Raw genomic sequence first — 20,520 nt, forward strand, 5'->3', positions numbered from 1 at the left:
ACCGGGCGCTGCCTAAAGACTCTCGGCACAGCTTCCCGCCTCTGCCAGTGAGGCTATTTTTAGACCAGCATCTTGTCTATTTGGAGGAACAGGTGCAGGCTAAAAATAACCCTCCTGTGCACCCAAGCTTACAACGCTACCCTCGCATGCCCACCAACTGGAGAGGTGGTGGCGCTGAAGGAGCTGCAGAACTCGCCTGGCATAGGCCGGGCACACCCAGAAGTGAACCGTGGCTAACTGGACCAAGGTGCTCCAGAGCAAACCTGATTTTTCTGGGTCCTGGGTTCTAATCCCATCCGAGCAGATGGTCTCCAGGTTGTTGATGCCTCTCTTAGACTTTGTTGGCATTTGTCTGAAATCGTACATAGGGCTTCCTCCTGAGCAAGGGGTAACCGTGGCAACTTTAAGACTTGTGGACTTCAATTCCCAGAGTTCCTCACCCTGAGTTCCCCCTGAGTTCACCCTGAGGAACTCTGGGAGTTGAAGTCCACAAGTCTTAAAGTTGCCAAGTTTTGGGAGCCCTGGTCTAGACTCTCGACTAGAATAAGAATAGAATTCACAATAAACTAGACTAGACTAGACTACAATAGAATTAAGATATAACAGCAGCCAGGAGAAACTTTTTAAAAGGGAACTCATGCCAGTCTGTTACGCTGCTTCCTCGGGCAGCATCTAAACTCAGTTGCAACGTGTTCACCTCTCACCTGCTCCCACCCCCGGGGAACAAAAGCCAGGACCATCCTCCAGTTTATCTCCCTAACCCTCCGGTGAGCTAATCCCGGCCAAGAAAACGCATCTAGGAACGTCCAGGGGTAAGTGGACAGGAACTGCCCGCCTCCCTTTTTTAAAGCCATGCCAAGTTCCCCTGAGAAACCCACCCCCCCGTTCTTCCCCCTTGGCAGAAGCCCCTCCGGTGCCTGGCAAAGAAAAAACAGCCGGGTCTGCCAACGTGCCAGGCACCAGCCTGTTTCTCCATTTGGGAAATCCGCGGGGCAAAGTCCAATCCTGCCCTTTGAAGTAGCTGGATTGAAACTCTGGTCTCTCTCTCTCTCTTTCTCCCTCCCCGGCTGCCACATCCCCACAACGGAATAATCCCAGGAAGGTCAGTGCCGGCAGCTGAGATTTCCTTTGCCTCCCTCCTCGCTTTTCTTCTTCTTCTGCTGCTGCTGCTGTTTCTATTTTTTTCCCCTTCACTTTTGTTTGGGTTGGGGGTGTTTAACTTCCCCAGCTCCGTTCCCACCAACTCGGTCCTTAGAGATCTCCAGCATGGCACAAAAAAGGACCTCCTGGCTCACCGTCCAGGTTTTCTGGTCTCTTTCTCTCTGTGCCGTTACCCCCCCCCCCCCCAAAACCCTCCCCAATGCTAATCGTAGTTAATTTGAACTTTGGGTTTTGAGGAAGGGGGAGAAAAGGAGCTTAGTGAGTGGGATGAATCTGGCTCAGAACTTTTGTGGATTCGGGAGTTGCACGGCTGTGTCTCAGGCACCCAATTCAGACGTTTTACAAAGAAAGCCCACTTTGGTTTCAGCGTCCACATTTCACGAGCTGGGCCCATGGCGGTTTGCAAATCAGAGTTTGTGCCCCGCCAATTCAAACAGTGGTTTAGCTGAATGTGTGAACCCAGATCATGTTAGAGTGAGGATGGGGGGTCTTCTCTGGCTCTCTCAAATTATTGCAAGCAGCTCGAAGGGGCTTCTCCCTCCAATATTCATCAAATCCTGGGCTAGTAGTAACTAGGGTTACTACTAACTCATCTTCGGGGTCAGGATTACCTGCAGTTAGAAACTAGGGTTCAAAAGGTCCAGATTTGTACAACATGCTATAAACCATGAAAATAGCAAGCAAACATTTTGAGCTGATCAAAGTTGTGTGAATGCAGCTGGTTTGGCCTTTCGATAAGCTGGGTATGTGTGAATGGTGCTAGAGGTGCAGGTCAGATGCGGTTTTTGGCTGTAACCGAGTGGATGCAGGAAACGGTGCCTGCAAGTTACCAAATACACGCGTCACGGAGGTGAACTTGCGAAACAGTACCTGCTGAATGTTCCCGAAGAGCAAAGCCTGAAAAAGAATCGGAGACAAAAAACGGATTGCAAGCGTTTCCCGCAACTGCTTCAGCTTATGCAGTGAGCAGGCAAAGCGAGCTTCACGCTTCGGGCCCCAGAGCACGTGTGAAGCCTCCTTATCGCGTGTACAAAGCTGGAATGGATGCAAAACGACCCCAAACCTTCGTGGGGGGTGGCACTTCGAGAGGGTGGGGGTGGTTAGTTTTAAAGAAAGCCGCACCCTCACCCCGGGCTCGAACAGCCCGCTTCGCGCAGCCTTCTGGGGGTTGTAGTTCCTGCCAGACTCCGCACCGAGCGCGGCGCTTCAATCCTCGGGGAGGGGGATGCGGACTCAATTTCCCAGCCTCCTTTGCGGGACATTTTATTTTTTTAAAAAATTATTATTATTATTTTTTTGCAACGAGCAGTCCGGAAGTTAGAGCAGCTTTTTGTCGCGGGGCATCGCTTCCATGGGGTGGAGGGAGGACTGAGTTGCTGGGCTGGGGGCGGGGAGGGACCCCCCCCCAAAGGAACCAGGCGTTGCTAAACCGGCTTCTAAAGGGGGGAAGGGGGGGGGTGTTGCATGCCTTTTCCCTTGGATTGCTGCGGAGGACTCAATAATGTGGATTATAGCCAGGTACAGGCGCGCTTCCCATCGTTGCAAAGGCTCTGGGGTGTGTGTGTGTGTGTGTGTGTGTACAGATGAAAGATGAAAGCCGGGGGCGGGGGGTCCATGCCTTGCAAATCCGGTGGGGGTGGGGGTGGGGGGTGGGGCAGAGCCCAAGCCGAGCCCGAAAGAAAACCAGCCTGGCGTTTGGCGCTACTCCCAGGAGGAGCAAGAGGTCTGCGGGGAAGGAGGGAGGGCGGGGGAGGGGCGGGGGGCTTTTTCCTGAGCGGGGGGGAGGTGTGAATGCAAAGCAAAACAAACCAACCCCGGCATCGACTCCACTGCAATGCTCGGTTTTTGTTTATCTGGTTGTTTTCCCCCCTTGATGTATTTTTTTTTTCCCCGCTTTGCAACAATGATAAAAAAAAGTCTCCCTGGATCTTGGAGCGCCCCCTCCCTTCGGTTACCCCCCCTCCTCCTCCCCCCCCTTGTCGTTCAAAACTCTCTTGACCTCCAGGGGGAAAACGTCTTCTCTCCCCCCGCTTAAGAAAACCCCGAAATCTCCCTGTCTCAGCCGGCTTCAAAGGGCCCCAAGAGGCCAAAGAGACAAAAAAGTCCATCAGAAAAGTAAACAGAGAAGTTGCCACATCGAAAAACATTCCAACGTTCATTGGAGTTTACAGAAACTCTGACCAAGATCAAATGACTAGGAGGACAGTGGTTTTGGTTTTCTTTTTCTTTCTTTCTTTCTTTCTTTCTTTCTTTCTTTCTTTCTTTCTTTCTTTCTTTCTTTCTTTCTTTCTTTCTTTCTCGTTATTTGTTAAATAGTCTGGATCCGTTTGGAACTGGCCGAGGAAAAAGCAAGCAGGCCATACGCTTAATTATTAGCCTGAACTGGACAATCCGAAACCACCTTGAAGGTAGACGTGCCGTGCAGGTAGTCCTCCACTTACAACGGTTCGCTTAGTGGCCATTCGAAGTCACAACGCCCCCCTGAAAAAGTGACTTATGACCAGTGCTGGGATTCAAATTTTTTTACTACCGGTTCTGTGGGCGTGGCTTGGTGGGCGTGGCTTGGTGGGCGTGGCAGGGGAAGGATATACTGCAAAATCCTCCTTCCCTTCCCTCCCCCCTAACCTGCTTTCCGGCTCTGTTCTCCTGTGCTGGGCAACCAAAGAAGACCCAGCCGATCAGCTGGGACTCAATGGGAGGCAGAGAAGAGGTGGGATTGGCCGGTTCTCCCAACTACTCCAAATTTCCACTACCGGTTCTCTAGAACCGGTCAGAACCGGCTGAATCCCACCGCTGCTTATGACCGTTTTTCACCCTTACGACCATTGCAGTCTCTGCCGCCGTCAGGCAATCAAAATTCCGATGCTTGGCAGTACATTCATTTTTACCCCTCCAACTTCAGGCTGGTTCAACAAACCACAGTTTTTAAACAATCCAGGGTTGCCATGGTGCATGAACCCAGGATGTGTGGTAGCGCAGGTAAGTCCTTGATTTATGACCACAATTGAGACCGGAATTTCGGTCGCTAGCCAAAGTGGCCATAAAATCAGCCATTTTGTATGACCAGATCCGATCTTACGACCGTGTTTTACCACAGTTGTTAAGGGTCCCCAGGGCCACGTGAGCCCCCTTTTGCAACCTTCTGACAATGGGGAAGCCGGATTCGCTTAACAACCGTGTGACTAATTGTGCAAGTGCAATGATTCGCTTAATGACTATGGTAAGAAATGGGGGCAAAACCCGCTCAACCAATGTCTCGCTTAGCAACAGAAATGTGAGGCTCAATTTGGTCCTAAGTCGAGGACCCTCTTCACAGAATCAGCCTTGGGATTGCGGGTTTGAAGCCCCTGCCTTTTGCTGTGTCGCTTAGAGTGGCCGTCCCCTGCTGGAAACCTTGATGTTGGCCGCAGCGTAAGAGGCTGGGGAAAGAGGGAACTGCCCAGACCATGGCTACAGGCCTGCCTGAATGCAGATCGGGATTTAGGGTTTCGGTTACTGTGAATGCAAACCCTGGTTTGGAATCTCCTTTCAACCGCCGGCCCGGGGGAGGGGCTTCTCCTGGCTCAGAGCCAAACTCACACTCAGTGTCTCCTCCCAGGTTGACCTCTCGGCTATGACTCTGCTTTCCGATTACGTGAACGTGACGGATCCCAACTTCATAGTGGCTGCCCTCTCCATCGTTTTCAACCCATTGTTCTGGAACCTGGTAGGTACCAAACGCTGGTAATGTTCAACCTACAAAACCCAAGTAGGGCTTCAGAATGACCCCCTGATAAAAGATGGGTCCGGGGTCTTCTCTACAGGGTTTTTTTGGGGGGGATCGACCTGTATCCTCTCAGGCTGGTCAGAAAGGGGCTGTTGCTGCCCACCTGGAGGACAGAGCAGGTGGAGAGGAGCCTCGGAGCCCAGGCTGCCCAAGTGGGGAAGGCAAATTTTCAGGACCAAGGAGAGCTCCCTGTGGAGTCACACCTTCCCAGAGACCCAAGAGCTGGCAATGATTTGGCAACAGCTCAAGTAGCCTCAACCTGCGTTGCCTTCAATCCTTCGTATTCAGCATACAGGTATTCCTCATAGTCAGGTAGGCAGCTCCTTCCCAACCCCATCAAGCCTTCAGAAATGGAGCTTCTGGGCTCAGGTGACCCCCAACCTGGGACTGGCCCTTCCCCAGACCTCCCCTGCCTTAGCAGTGACCTTGCAAAGAGATGTGTCTTCACGTTGCCAGGGTTTGTCTGCTGAACACCTGTTGTGGTAGGAAAAGGGGCGGGTGGTGCAGACTCTTTATAGGTAGTCTTTGACTTATCACAGTTCATTCAGTGGCCGTTCCAACTTCCAACGGCCCTGAAAAAAGTGACTTATGACCGTTTATCATACTTAACAACCGTCGGACGTTCCCTTGGTCACTTCAACCCTTAGTTCCAGGTTGCTTCTCTCCTTGGTTGGTTTCCATCTGTTGCTTCTTGTCCTGCTTTCAGGTGTTTTGGAGAATCGGTTAACTCCTTCACTGGGGCAGCCACATGGATATTGGAGTACTGCTTTTATGTCACCCCTAGTCCTTCTTTTCATTAAACCAGGCCTCACTTAAGTGCCAGTTAAACCTGGTGGGACGAGTCAAAGAGATGAAGTAGATTTTGACCCCGCCCGTATCTAAAAGGCGAGGAGAAGAAAGGGTGTAGCCCCCATTTTATTAGAATTATTTCCTCCATCGTGGGTACCTTGAGCCATGGCGGAGCAGCGGTTAGCGTTAGAGTGAAGTACTGCAACTTCTGCTGACTGCTGTTTGCCAGTGGTTCAAGTCCCACCAGGCTCCAGGTTGACTCAGCCTTCCATCCTTGCGAGGTGGGTAAAAGGAGGACCCCGATTGTTGGGGGAAAGAAACTGCATAGAGGGTTGTAAGAGCACTGTGAAGAGGTATATAAGTCTAAGTGATAAGTGGGAAGGAAGGAGGGAGGGAGGAAGGAGAAGGAAGGAAGGAAGGAAGGAAGGAAGAAAGGAAGGAAGGAAGGAAGGAGGAAAGAAGGAAGGAAGAAAAGAAGGAAAAAAGGAAGGAAGGAAGCCATAGTGGCACATTTGTTACAATGCGCTATTGCAGACTCTGCCCATGGCCAACAGTTTGATCCTGACTGGTTTAAAGTTGACTCAGCCTTCCATCCTTCCGAGGTGGGTAAAAGGAGGACCCCGATTGTTGGGGGCAAGAGGCTGACTTTATAAACGGCTCAGAGCGGAGGGTGAAGCACCGTGAAGCAGGATATAAGTTCTATTGCTAGCGCCACCTTCTCCAGTGTTTAAAAAAAGGCTATAGCTGTGTCTTTGTTCCTCCTGGTTTGAGTTGGAGTTTGGAGTGGGGGCCCTTCTTCCTTCTCCTTCCTCTTAGATAACCATTGTTCCCTCTTTCTGTCTCTTTCGGTGTGCCGAGAGGCCGTTTAGCATCATCCCTTATTCAGACAATGAGGCCTTCTGCTTTTTTGCTCTGTCCACCACACTGGCCCTGGTTGGTTGAGTTTTTGTCCTCCCCGACCGTTTTCTTTAAATGTTGCTTTTAATGACCATCGACCGGGGATCGAAACAGGGCGAGGGGAACAGCGATCAGGCAGCCTTTTCTTTCAAGGCCAGAAAGCATCGATCGCCCATGCTGTGCCATCCTGCCGGCTGCAAAGTGACAAAGGGGTTGACTGTACTTATCTTGCCAGAAAGTTCTCACACCTGGCAAGGCAGGACAAAAACATATATATAGAGAAGGAATAGCTAAAATTAGGTATCTTAATGACCCCCTGGGACTCTGTTACACAAAGGCTCCGGGAATTGGGTCAGAGAACCTGAGGGATGGTGTATGTGTGTGTGTGTGTGTGTGTGTGCGCGCACTGGGAACAATGCGTCATTTTGGGGGCTCAGCGGAAGCACAACCACCACCACCCTTCCCAGGTTCAGTGTCCTATTTGCAAGAAGTGAATTGTGTGTATGTGTGTGTGTGTGCGCGCGCATGCTGGAATGCATTGTTTAATGTCAACAGGGAGGAGATTTGTGCAAGTTTTGCTCTGTGCAATTGTGCAAGTTTTACTCGGGGAGGTCTTTCTGCTTCTGCTCCGTGCAATTGCGCAGCCCCCGTGTTTTTTTTGTTTGTTTGTTTGTTTCAACAACTCTTTCTCTCTTGCCCCCTGACCCAATTTCCCACTGTGGGTATCTTGATTGTTTCCAAAGCATTTTGGAGAAAAATAAGAACAGTTGAAAACGAGCCTGAGAAACCTGGAAAGCCTTTATAGCAAATGAAAAAGGCGCCACCCACTTGAAACCAGTTGGAAACAGGTATTCAACCGTAAACGTAGTTTTTGAAAAATGCTTTTAATCTTCTGCTGGCTGCCCCTGTATTTCGGAATCCTTGACTTATGACAGTTCATTTAGTGCCTGGGTTGAAATTACGACAGCACTGAAAAAAGTGACATGACCGTTTTTCACACTTACAACCCTTGCAGCATCCCCCGTGGTTACATGATAAAAATTCAGAATCTTGGCAGCTGGTTCGTATTTAGAATGGATGCAGCACCCTGGAGTCATGTCAGAGTATATTCATGAACTGGAATAGAGCGTGGTAACAGGGTCAGCCAATGAATAGGCATAGCAACTAAGTCAGCCAATGAGGACTGTTTGGAAACTGAAACTAGAAGTAGCCTAGGCGTGGCTCTGTATTAAGCTCTGCAGCTACATGGAGCTCTGAGTCTGTCTGTTGAAAATCAAACTGCTTCTCTTCTCTGCTGTGTATCTTGCTTGCTTGTGTGCTGAAGATGAGTTGCTTGTAACAGTCTGCTTCTGTTGGAGTTTGCTTCATGTTGGAGAAATCTACAACCGGTACTGTAAAATTTACTTTATATGTTTATAAAGAAGTTAAATGAAACCTCAGGCATCTGTGTTTATTTTTCTGGCGCTGGATTTACGCTGCAAAACTCTGAACATGGGATCACTTTTAGCGGCTTTCTGACAAGCGAAATCAATGGAGAAGCCAGATTCATTGAACAAGCATACAACGAACTGATTTGCTTAACAGCTGTGGCAGGAAAGGTTGTACAATGGGACAAAAGTCAACCGTCTCACCTAGCAACCGAAAATTTGGGCTCAATTGTGGTCATAAGTGGAGGACTACCTGTGCCAGGAGAATATCAGAGAGAGAGAGAGAGTCCCAAAGGAGCTTTTTTCCAAGAAGCAACTAGACTTTCTGGTTTTTCTTTGAAGACGTTTCACTTCTCCTCCAAGAAGCTTCTTCAGCTCTGACTGGATGGCGGGGAACGGAAGGATTGATACTCCTTGCAGACACAGCCGGTCATTTGCATCCTTTTTAGAGGATTGTTGAGGCCACCTGGAGGTTTTTCTTCTGTGTCCTGAATGGTGCAAATGGGTGTGGAACTTTCTTGGCCGCAGGATGTTTTCTGCAGATGTTTTCATGCAAATGGGCGTGGAGAAGGCTCCGCCGCCATTTACACCACTCAGGCAACCCTGAGGACACGGACTAACCTCCAAGTGGCCTCAACGACCCTCTAAAAGGATGCAAATGACCAGAGCTGTCTGCAAGGAGTATCAATCCTTCCGTTTCCCCACCATCCAGTCAGCGCTGAAGAAGCTCCTTGGAGGAGAAGCGAAACGTCTTCAAACCAAAACCAGAAAAGTCCAGTGGCCTCTTGAAAAAGCCCCTTTGAGGCAACCATGACCTGGAGGACTGAGAATCTCCATGGACATGAGAGGTTAGCGTTGGGCGTTTCTGCAGGCCTAAGGTTGGTGGGCCTCCTCGTAGAAAGGACGCTAAGTTCAGGGGACCTTTGGTTTGGATCCATCAAAAATGGTCTTTTTTTCCTCTCCTTCCCTTCCCGTCTGCTCACCTGTTGGTCTCTCCTTTCCTCAAATCCCTCAGCAGGGGGCGCTAAAGGAGCAATGTAATTCCACCGCATGATACCTAGCCAGAGTCCATTCATCCTTCCCAGCCCAGACCCTTAATGACAAAGCAGGGGACGATGGTATCGGTAGTCCAGGATGGCATCTCTGTGGAGCTGGGTGAATACAGAGGAAGAAGAGGTGCAACACAAGAAGCAAAGCTGTCTTTTCTAGTTTGGTTCCCCCACCCCACCCCGTCGTCCCCCCGATTTATCTCTCAAAAATAAGCATCCTGCCAGGGGTCCAGCACCTTCCAGGTGGGTTTCTGGGATGAGTTGAGGGTGGGACAGTTTTGCAAAGGACTCTGAAGGGTCCTTTCCCTCTTGGGAGCCATCCCGCCTTTGCCGCAAAATCCTTCTCCCTTGAGACCCTCTTCCAAGAAGGAAACTCAAGAGGCAGAACCTCAATGCCTGATTTAATCGTCCCGAGGACCCCCCGAAAGTGCTTTCTCCCAAAGGCTGCTGGACTTTCTTGGGTTTTGTCTTTGAAAACGTTTCGCTTCTCATCCAGGAAGCTTCTTCAGTTCTGCTTGGATCAAGTAATCGGGGTGCATGGACCCGAAGATGCTTCTCGGATAGGAAGAGAAATGTTTTCAAGAAGGGAAAAAAAAACCCCAAGTCTTAGTGCCTTTTCGGGGGGAAAAAAAACCGCCTTTGGGACCACCGTGACTTGGATGATGGAGAATCTAGCCGTTCATCCAGAGGGCTTTTCAGAACCGTTGCAAAAATGCAGCCCTTGTGACTTTAGATTTGGGCCTTACGGACACGATTTGGGGATTGGGGTTGTGTGGAGAGAGAGAGAGAGAGGGATGGAAATGAGCCTGGTCAGATGAGAGGTCACCTTGGGCCTCCCCTGCCTTGCTGAAGCCTGCTGGCTGGCCCAGGTGCAAGGGCGGCTTACCTTATCGGCTTCCAAATTCATAACACCTTCCTCTGCCAGAGGAAAGCAATTAGGTGAAATGGCTTCCTTATTATGGAGGAACGGAGAGTTTAAACCCTGCAGTCAATACATCGGCCTGGGTTTCATGAGGCTGAGGCGCTCCTGGCTGCCTTTTACCTTCCTACCTGGCTCTGAAGATTATGCCTCCTGTTTTAAAGCCTCCCCCCCCCCCCCCCCCACCGATCAAATCCCCCTGATAAGGAATTCATCTCTTTAAAAGCGTTGACCTGACTTGGCAGAAATCCCATCTCGACCTCCAGTCTTTCTTTCTCTTCTTTCTCTTCTTCTTCTTCTTTTTAATCTAAGAAGAGTCTTGGGAGTCTAACCTCTTCTGAAAAGCAGACGGGTCCTCGTTTAGCGGCCGCAATGGCAACTTGGTTGTGAAGCGAAGTTAAATGGACCTTTTGACGCGGCTTAGAATCTTCTTTCAACTTCCTCTTTTGCTTTACAAAGATTAAAAAAAAGAAATGCAAGGACTGGCTGGAAGGCGGCGTTTTTTTCACCCACCCCGTCATCCCTTCGAGGGGTCGCTAAAGGAGGCAGGCACTAAACGAGGACTATTTTTTAAAAAATTTTTGTTTATCAGACTTAGAAACCACCAATAAAAGCTCACTTGGGTGTGGAAGGAAGGAAGGAAGAAATGAAATACTCTGGTTTTTGCTGTTTTTAAAAGTCTTTCATACCTTCTGCCTTAAGGACAGAGAACGCTTTAGAAGTTAGCCCCTCATCCTGTGGCTAGGCTGCTTTGGGTGACTGTCTGGGAGTTGTGCAAAGCTCAAGAACCCTCGTGTATAAATCCATCCCAAGAAGAGCAAAAAGAATGGTCTTCCCCCCCTCCTTTTTTTTAAGTTAAAAAATGGACGTTGCTCGGAAGCAGAATTGTTCTTTTCTCTGCGTTACCTTTGGCAGCTGAGCTTCTTTTTTGAGATGCATTGTCCGATTCACAAGACCCAAACTGCCCCCTTTGCCAATCCAGCAGCATCTTTTTGGTGTGTGTGTGTGTGTGTGTGTGTGTGTGTGTGCGTGCGTGCATAATTCTAGCAAAAAGAGAAAAATTGTACGCTGGAAAAAAACCCTCACCCAGCTGCACTTTCTCCCCGGGGGAAGCTGATGCCACGCAGCAAGTCATGGCATGAACTTGGCCAACGGTTGGCAGCAAGTTTGAGTCTTGTTTAAGCTGCCTAATTAACTTGTGGGGCTAATTGGTGTGGTAGTGTGGGGGGAAGGGGGTCATGGACAATCGCCCAGCCTTCTTCCCTCACTGTGGAGACACCTTGAATGTTCCAGCACCATCCAGCCACACACACGTAGGGCAGCTCCTAAAGAGGCTCATTAGAGCTTGCATGCAAATAGGCCTCTCTTAATTGCTGGCTTGTACAGAGTAATTAGCAGGGAGTTCTCCCCCCTTTTGTTCTGTTCTCCCGCTTTGCAGTTGCTCCTGCCTTACCCTCCCTGTGCGGTTTCTGCTGGGATTAAAAATCACCTCCCACTTCCCGTTCCCCCCCCCCCCTCTTGCTGGCCATGGGGCAAGGCCGGAGGGAGGGGGCAGAGGGCCATTTGCCAACTTTAGGGCATGTTGGCATCTCCCCTTTTGCAAGGAAATTGCAAGCATTCACACACAGGAGTTGCTCTGGGCAGTGCTTCAAGATTGTACTTTATTTGTGGGGGGGGGGGACTCCCCTTTCCTTCCCTCTCCTCCCCTCTCTCTTTTTCCCCGACTTTTCCTTCCTTTCTCTCCCCTCCCTTCCTCTCCTTTTCCTTCCTTTCTTCCTTCCTCCTTCCCTTCCTCCTCCCTTGTTTTCCTCCCCCCTCCTTTCCCTCTTTCCTTCCTTCCTTCCTTCCTTCCTTCTTTCTTTCTTTCCTTCCTTCCTTCTTTCCTTCCTTCCTTCCTTCCTTCTTTCCTTCTTTCTTTCTTTCCTTCCTTCCTTCTTTCCTTCTTTCTTTCTTTCCCTCTTTCTTTCTTTCTTTCTTTCTTTCTTTCTTTCTTTCTTTCTTTCTTTCTTTCTTTCTTTCTTTCTTTCTTTCTTTCTTTCTTTCTTTCTTTCTTTCTTTCTTTCTTTCTTTCTTTCTTTCTTTCTTTCTTTCTTTCTTTCTCTGGGCTCACCCATCAGGGAACAACCCACAAGCCTCTCCAGAAGCATCACGGTTGCTAGGCTCACATTGTCCCTGGCAGAAGTGGCACATGGCTGGGGGCCATCTAAGGACTCTCACCAGAAAGAAATACCCTGCTCTCTGCCATATATTTGCGGTAAGCTGGAGATAAAAATGGAACAGCATAAAATAGAAGCGGAGACAGGTTTCAGAAGTGAGGTGGGTCCCCATTAAAATGCAAGGCCTTGGGGGGGGGGAGAGAAAATCCGTCCAGCTGCATGAGCAAGAAACCGTATATCCCTGCCTGGGAACAAACACTCCATATGGATGAATGGATCGGCGGGTGGGCGTCTCTCCAGCCAGTTCGGCTGATCCTGGTAGGCAGGTTGGCCAAGAACGGGCTGTGGGGACCCTCCTGCGTAGGCCGAGCAGAAATGCATCCGAGTCAGGGCGCTCTTCAAAATGCAAACGGCCCATGAGGGGCCAGGACAGTCCTCGACATACGACCAACAATTGAGCCCAAGGGTTCTGCTGCTAAGCCAGAGGCTTGTTCAGTGGCTTTGGTTCCATTTTATGACCTTTCCACGGCTGTTAAGTGAAACCCTTCGGTTGTTAAGTGAAACTGGTTTCCCCATTGACATTGCCGGTCAGGAGGGGGTGTCACGTGCCCGCACCTGTCATAAATAGGAGCCAGTTGCCAAGCGTCTGAATTTTGATCCCGGGGATGCTGCAACGGTCATAAGTCTGAAAAATCGGTCATAAGTCACTTTTGTCACTTCGAAGGGTCACTAAGTAAAGTGTTGTAACTCAAGGCCTACCTGCATCCCAGAGTTTCATTGTTATTCCTCCTTTTTTCAACATTTTTATGAAACTAACGCGACAAACCAATCCACCGATGTTTGTCATCTAACAACGGGCAGTTGCCCCATCTCTCATCCATCATCCTTGGGGAAGGCTTTGGAAATTCTGAATCAGCGCTGAGAGTCGATGACGGAAGGCCTATCCATCAAAATTAAACTCCAGGCCGAATGGAGGTACTATTGATTAACGGAATTACGAATCCACCGATGAGGCTGTATTTCCTGTCAGAAGAGGCATTAGTAATTTGGGATCTTTCCAAGCTTCTCCTCCCTTGCAGAGGCCTTGGATGTTGCAAAAGGTCTTTGTTATGTGGTCATTCGTCCAGCTGGTTCTTTGATGTCTTTTTAAAATTATTATTATTTGTCTGTTCAGGTCGCGAGATGGGAGCACAGGAACCGTTCGCTCACACGCATCTTCGGTTCGCCTTACACAGCCTGCTACTTCCTGGGAATTGTCATCATCTTCCTCAACTTTCTGCGGAGTCACTGGTGAGTCTCACCTTTGTTTGATAGGCCTTTGGTGAAAGTTGGAGGGAAACACCTCCTTCAAATGGCTGGTTGGCTTCCTCCCCAAAACCACAACAGCACAAGAGCACAACGACAGATATAAACTTAATGTAAACCACTCCAAACTCGATTTCAGCAAGAGTGCTCAATGTCTGGAACTCGCTACCTGATTCTGTTGTCACCTGCTCAAACCCTCACTCCTTTACCCTCAAACTAACCTCCGTTGCAGGGGTCTCCAACCTTGGCCAATTTAAGCCTGGGGGACTTCAACTCCCAGCTTTGCTGGCTGGGGAATTCTGGGAGCTGAAGCCCTCCAGGCTTCAAGTGGCCAAGGTTGGAGACCCCTGCCCTATCGACCTCACCCCATTCCTGAGAGGTCTGTAAGGGGTGTACATAAGTGCACCATCGTGCCTACCACCCCTGTCCTATTGCCCCCAGTTATTAGTTCCTCTTTTGTATATTTAAACTTAGATTTATTCTTATTTCTATTATATTGTAAGCATTTGGCTAAATAAATAAACGAAATAAAATAAGCTTGGAAAGGTTGGAGGAGACTTCCGTGCATTCGTTTGCAAATGAAGCAGCGCTCAAGTGCAGAAGCCTTATCCTCCCTTTGGAAAGCAACGGGGAAGTCGAGCTAATGCAGATCTCTCTTCAAGCCCAGTCGCTTTGCCTCTTTGCTGGAGGAAAAGAGTCGCCTTGCCTGGGCTCCGTGGAGCTCCTTGTGAGGGTAAACGTAAGAACTTTGTGCATGATCTGGGATCTAGACCTGAAGGGGGAAACGGTAGCGTCTGATGGAGTCCCATCCTAGGAAGCGAGGTTCGTATAAGGAAGGAACACCAAAGAACTCAAGTAAAAAGTTCAAATTCCACGTCAAAGTCAAGGCAAATGTCAGCAGGACCTTGGACAGTTCCCAAAAAATTTAATCTCCCATCTCCTCCCTTCAGTTCTGACTAGATTTATATTCTACTTTTACTCCTGATGTCAGCGTTCCAGCAAACCTCCACTCCAGCCAATAACTCCAAGACAGACATCTCTCAAAAGTTCCTTTTATTTGGATAGTAAGTGGCACAACGGTGGAATCCCAAATCTTAAAGTTCCGGGCTTCCTTACAATAAAGTAAAAACTACAAATCCATCCCCTGCACCCATCACCGCATCCCATGGCCCAATCACCATCCATCCCACAGTAAGACTTCCTTTCACTATGCGCAACACGACCTGGCCTTGAATCAGAAAAAGAATGTTGTTATGTCTAACTAGAATTACTCCAATGAGTTCCCCCCTCCCACTTTCCCAGGCTCAATTGTGGCAGCGTGGGAGCATCGGATCTCAATACGACTTCCAAAGCTGACACCTGCACCTCAAGGTGCCTACAAAACATCCATCCTCCAATTTGTCCCATCTACAGACTTGTGAGAGGGGTTGGGTTGAGTGTGGCCTGCCCCAAGTCCCCCAGTGAGCTTCCATGACCCATAACCTCAGTCTCTCCTAGCTGAACACTGACATCGGTCACTCTATAGGAACTGAAGCCCGTTGTCCAGCTTTGAGTTAATGCCTTTCCGCCAATGGACATGAGTAGACTGGCCCTCACTTGATTGTAGAGTTCTTGATGACCACAAAGTTGGGGAGATAGGTTAGGCTGGAGGTCCTCCTCTTGAAAGATCCGTGAGAAACCATCTCCAGCTAAATATCACCATTCCAGTCAACCTTCCTCTGCTGAAGGAGGCCTCCAAATGTATGTTGGACGAAGGCGGGTTTGGGGATCCAAGGCTCTGATCTCATTTAAGGCAGCATCGTCAACTTGATGCTCTGCCAAATTACCATGAGATTGTAATGGAACCCGGTGGGGGAAAATCAGCCCCTACTATTCCTATCCCTTGTGGCTCTACCTTATCCCTAGGTACCACAAGGAAGTCTCTCAGTTCCTGCCTCTTTTCCCCCCATTTTCAAGAAGGAAAGGAAAACACGGTGTCTGCGCAGTTTCGTTTTCAGAGTTTAGTGACTTCATGTTTACAGAAGCACGGAGGATTATCTGTGCATTTAATTCTCAGGTCATTTCAACTCTCTTATCTCGGATAAGGCAAGATAATGCTTTCCCTCCCCACTCAGACCTGCTCTCTGTAATCCAGCATGAATGATGTACTGTACATTATGATAATGTGTCCTTAGATGTTCTCGTTGCAAGGAAGGTAATCTAAGAAGGCCGGCTGACTTTCCTCCCTATCCACAACAGCTCCAAAGGTTCGCTCTGCCCTGGATTCAAGGCCGAGGGGGATACAGGATTAAATCCAAAGTGAGGACCAGCTAAACCTAAACCCTCTCTTTCCTTTGCCCCCCCCCAACCAACATCCTCTGGGGTCATGAATTATTCCAGGGGACCGAGGAAAAAGGACACAGAATCCAGCTTTTGCGTCCTGAGCCTGGTGACGGCAAAGAGAATCTCGGACTTAAGCTTGTTTTGCGTGTTTGGAGGTTTTAAAATCTTCCTTGGGCATTGCTCAAGAGCCGGAATAAATGATGTACGAGGAAATCTTCTATAAAAGTTGAAAACAAATTGCAGACTCACCCTTTCTAAACCGCCCCATGGGGAATGACTGATCTGCTAATAACCATCGTGTTTAATGATGCTTTAAGTGATAGCTACAAAAAAAGAAATCATAAAATTGAGCCAGTTCTGTGGGTGACTCATTTTATGTCCCTAATGGACAGGCCGCATGCTGGTCATAAGTCAAGGAACACCAGTAAATGTGTGTTCTGTGGAAGGCCAGAACGCTTTCCCTGAACTTTGAAAAGCAGAAAAGGGCACGACCCAAAGGATCCGTCCGTTTAGCCCAGAAGCTCTTGAGGTGGAGTTCCTCGAAATGGCGAGTTTTCCAGCAAAGCTTTTCAAGAGCTGCGTCCCTCACCTGGAGGCAGAGCTCAGCCAAGCTCCAAAACTCAATTATTAGCTCCGAAGGGTCAGGTCAGTGATTTGCTGCTGTATAAGGTACAAGTCATTTCTAAGAAGAAGAGTGAACCAGGGAAGGAAGTCTGCACTTGAGCAGCCTTGAGAACTTCCCCCCGTTTCTCTCTCTCTCTCTCTCTCTCTCCATCTATCACCTATCCCCCCCCTCTCTCCCTCCTTCCCTCTCCCTAACTGTCTATTTATTATCTCTATCTGTCTGTCTATCATATATCATCTATCTATATCATCTATAACTGTTTTTGTCTCTATCTATCTATCTATCTATCTATCTATCTATCTATCTATCTATCTATCTATCTATCTATCTATCTATCTATCTATCTATCTATCTATCTATCTATCTATCTATCTATCTATCTATTTATCTATCTATCTATTATCTATCTATCTATATCTATCTATCTATCTATCTATCTATCTATCTATCTATCTATCTATCTATCTATCTATCTATCTATCTATCTATCTATCTATCATCTCTATCTGTCTATCATCTATCTATATCATCTATAACTGTCTCTGTCTCTCTTTATCTATCTATCTTTCTATCATCTCTATCTGTCTATCATCTATCTATATCATCTGTCTATGTCTGTCTGTCTGTCTATATCTGTCTATCTCATTACACACCAACTGAACTTATTAAACAGGCTGAGTGGGAAGAGGCCCCCACAGAGGCTGTTCTTTTGTGGGGGGGGGGAACTCCACCCTCGAAGCTCTTTCCCGTCTGGAAAGACCCCTGTCTCAGGTGTGCAAGGATGAAGGGCAGGTGACAATGGAGCAGGCAGGTTTTTCAGTCCCCCTAAGGGCAGAAGACCCAAGCGATGCAGTATTTAACGGACTGTGAGCTGTGGTTCTTCTCCCCAAAGTATTCAAGGGCAGCCCCGCAAGTTGCACAGTACAGTAGTCTAACTTGAGTTTAATCAGGCTACAGGTAACAGGAACTCTTAGATCGCTCCTCAGCAAGAGTTTGATCGACTCTAGCAGCACAAGGGGAATGTAACTCACAAGCTTTTAAGCATGGTTGTTTGGTTGGCGTTCTGCTTATCCTCTGGCCAAAATGGGCAGGCTTAAAGTCGCACGTCTCTTTGCCAATGTTGGGCACATAGGTTGCTTCCAAGCAGCTCTCCCTCCCTCCCTCCTTCCCTCCCTCCCTCCCTCCTTCCCTCCCTCCCTCCCTCCCTCCGATTTAACAGTGCATGAAGTCAGCAGAGGGAGACAGCCATCTGTAAAGTGGGTTTATATTAACCGTGAACCAAGGCTGGTCGATTGATCGCTCCGAGTAGCATGCCATGAACCCAATTGGCTCGTGATGCCAGACCGATGACATTAACTCCAGAAAGTGGCATTGGCCAGAGATATGAACGCTTGAAAGGTTTATTTATCAATAGTGGGAGCGAGTGGGTAACGGAGGTAACTCCGAGTTCACATGTTAGGCAAACAAACCTCTGTTTAGGAAACCATCCATCTTGTCTCCGGGAGAAGATGGCCCATTAGCATGAGCAAACACTTTCGGCTGGCCTGAAAACACAGGTATCTCGACTAGGGTGGCTAATGGAAGCCCCATCCTTGTTTGCAGAAGAGTTGAACCATGAGCGAGCATGGGAGTCCAGAGTGAAAGGAAGATGGCCGGCCTGGCCACGTGTCCCCAAAGCTCCGTTGCTGTGTGTCAAGTGGTCATTTAATCAACTTTGTCATCGTTGTTTAACCGGCCGAGGGGCCGGTTCGAAAGCGTGGGAAGAAGGGAAGGGGAACCAGCTGGTGTCCCCTGAAGCTGGTGGGTTGTCAGAATTGGGGCACTGGGAAAAGTCCCTTCTCTTCAAATGCTGTGTTGCTATTTTTCGAATTAAAAACCCAAGCGATCGTGTAGTATCGTTTTTTTTCTCTCCTTTTCCCCTTTATTGTACATTTGTTTCAGGCGTGAGGTGAAATAGGTTGGAGTCCAAGAAAAAGGAAGTCACGGTCTGTAGCTCTGACGGATACATTTAGTGAACGAAGAAAGGAAGTCGTCATCATTAAAAAAACCGTATTTATCAAAATATAAAATACAGAAACGCAAAGCAAAATGAAAATAATGGGAAAATAAGGGAGGGAAAAGCCAGAGGAAAGAAAAGTATGGAGTCTTTTTGGTCCAGTAGAATAAGATATCAACGTGAAAGCTCAACTTTTTACTTTTATAGAACAATATTTACTAGCCATTTTTATAACAACTAGGCGTATCTAATCAGTAAGAACCGGAAATAGGAAAGTCATTAAGTCTTTCATAATGACTGGATTGTCAGATAATGGTGCTAACTAACTGCTAACTATCAAACACAAGCCCAGTTTATGGTGACATCAAATTCAATTCTACACCATTTCCTCCCAGGCTGGAAGTTTTTTCACAATGGGAAACCCCAGAGGCCGTTTCTACCTGTTCCTGGTGGGGGGTGGGGGGCTTGGGCCTGTTTGCTCCCCATCTTGACAGAAGGAGCCCCCTCCCCCGCCCCCCCCAGCCACCAAAAACCCACCTCGTGTGTTCTTTCGCCCAATATTTGTTTTCCTTCCGGGGTGGGAAAAGTGCAGCACGAAACACCCGAGTTTGGTGTTAGTGTCAGTCTGCTGCGCTTGGAGAGGGAGAGAGAGACTGAAAGAAAACAAGCCATTTGCACTTAGCAAACTAAAAACAGGGCAGGAAATTGAGTTTTCTGTTTGCCAGGGCAAAGATGCTCGATCTAAAAATGCTTCTTCTGGACTTTTTGCTGGAAAAAAAAGAGAAAAAAACAAACGATTTATGGGTTTGAAGATTAGAAAGGATCTCTTATGGAAAGAAGGAAATTACAATGTAAGTTTAGAGAGAAAACATTTGAGTGCATTTATTACCACTATCAAAAAGATTGGAAGCCTTCCTTCCTTCCTTCCTTCCTTCTTTTCTTTCTTTCTTTTCTTTCTAGTTCTATTTTATTTCTTACTTATTCACTCTTCTATCTTACTGCCTTGTTTTTATCTTTCAGTAAAAGTTTTAGGCACGTCAAGCATTTGTAATTAACGGAGTCTCCTTTCCTTCAGCCTGCAAAGCCTCAGAAAGACTTCCGTTGTCATGTCAACAATCTTTCTTTGTCATCTCTTGCAGCTTCAGTGAAGCAATGAAGAGTCAGCCCAAGCTGCCACTGCTGGATTGTCTTTGGGGGTACTATGCCAGTGTGACCCTCATAGCAGTGGGCATTCTGTTGGTGACCTCCAGTTTCATCGCCCTGGGCTTTATTGGGACATTTTTAGGTAAGGACAACCTGATTGTGGCTTGATGCCAACATTCTCCAACCAGATTCTCCTAGGTTGATACAGACAGACCACATTCTCCAAGTTGCCCAAAGTCAAAACTGGTTGACTATGGGGACTCCTACAAGGGAGGTCCAAGATATCAAAATGGCAGCTCCTTTGTCCTGGGTGGCTCTGGATACACCACTATTTTTACTTTTTTCTCTTTCTGCCACAATATATAATATTGAAGTTGGAGGTTTGGGGAAGTCAGTCCAAGATTGTTCAGTGGGACAATGGCTCTTCTTGAGTTCATAGATATGTTTGCATCACTTTCTTGATGATACGGAGGTGACTTTAGAAACGTAGAATTGTAGAGTAGGAGGGTAGAACCTTCTACTCCAGCCTTAACCACTTGAAGATGGATGGGCTTCCAACTCCCAGAATTTCCCAGCCAGGCCAGGGAAAGAAAGACTAGAATACAATCTTTCCAGCAGCCAACACCCTGAGAAGCATGGATTAACACCAGACAAACAATAAAGCAGAAAACAATACCCTACGCAAGGAACTACCAGTAAGAAAAGCCACATCTCCACCAACACTGGCAGTACACCCATCATAAGGGTTCATTTGGGGGCCTCCCTGGGGCCCAGGAAGGCCAAAAATGGAGGGGGTGGGGGCCTTCCTGGGCCTCAGGGGAGCCTCCTGGGTGAAGCATTAAGTAAGCGAGAGAAATGCCGGCACAGCTGATCTTAGGAACAGTGGATTGTCGGGAGTGATAAAAAAAGAAGTACCTTAAGGAGTGACTGGGCGGGTGAGCATCGGGCGGGTGGGGGGTCAAGCA

General features: G+C 48.2%; 1 protein-coding gene across 9 annotated transcripts in view; it reads left to right on the forward strand.

The window, feature by feature from the left end:
- The first annotated feature begins 523 nt into the window (after positions 1–523).
- Positions 524–20,520, forward strand: part of PEMT (phosphatidylethanolamine N-methyltransferase) — a 36,029-nt gene continuing 16,032 nt past the window's right edge. For 3 of the 9 annotated variants that reach the window (XM_087912842.1, XM_087912846.1, XM_087912845.1), the window contains exons 1-5: positions 2,494–2,679; positions 4,760–4,867; positions 13,339–13,454; positions 15,708–15,767; positions 19,552–19,697. In XM_087912842.1, coding sequence (XP_087768968.1) covers positions 2,626–2,679; positions 4,760–4,867; positions 13,339–13,454; positions 15,708–15,767; positions 19,552–19,697 — 484 coding nt within the window. In that variant the 5' untranslated portion in view covers positions 2,494–2,625. Of the gene's footprint in view, positions 1,103–2,459; positions 2,680–4,759; positions 4,868–13,338; positions 13,455–15,707; positions 15,768–19,551; positions 19,698–20,520 lie in introns of those variants that run through there. The other 6 variants (XM_087912844.1, XM_087912843.1, XM_087912847.1 and 3 more) reach the window with 6 other exon arrangements.

Source organism: Pseudonaja textilis, chromosome 14 (genome assembly GCF_049901715.1).
Source record: "Pseudonaja textilis isolate UNSWEBS1 chromosome 14, rPseTex1.2, whole genome shotgun sequence".
NCBI lineage: Eukaryota > Metazoa > Chordata > Lepidosauria > Squamata > Elapidae > Pseudonaja > Pseudonaja textilis.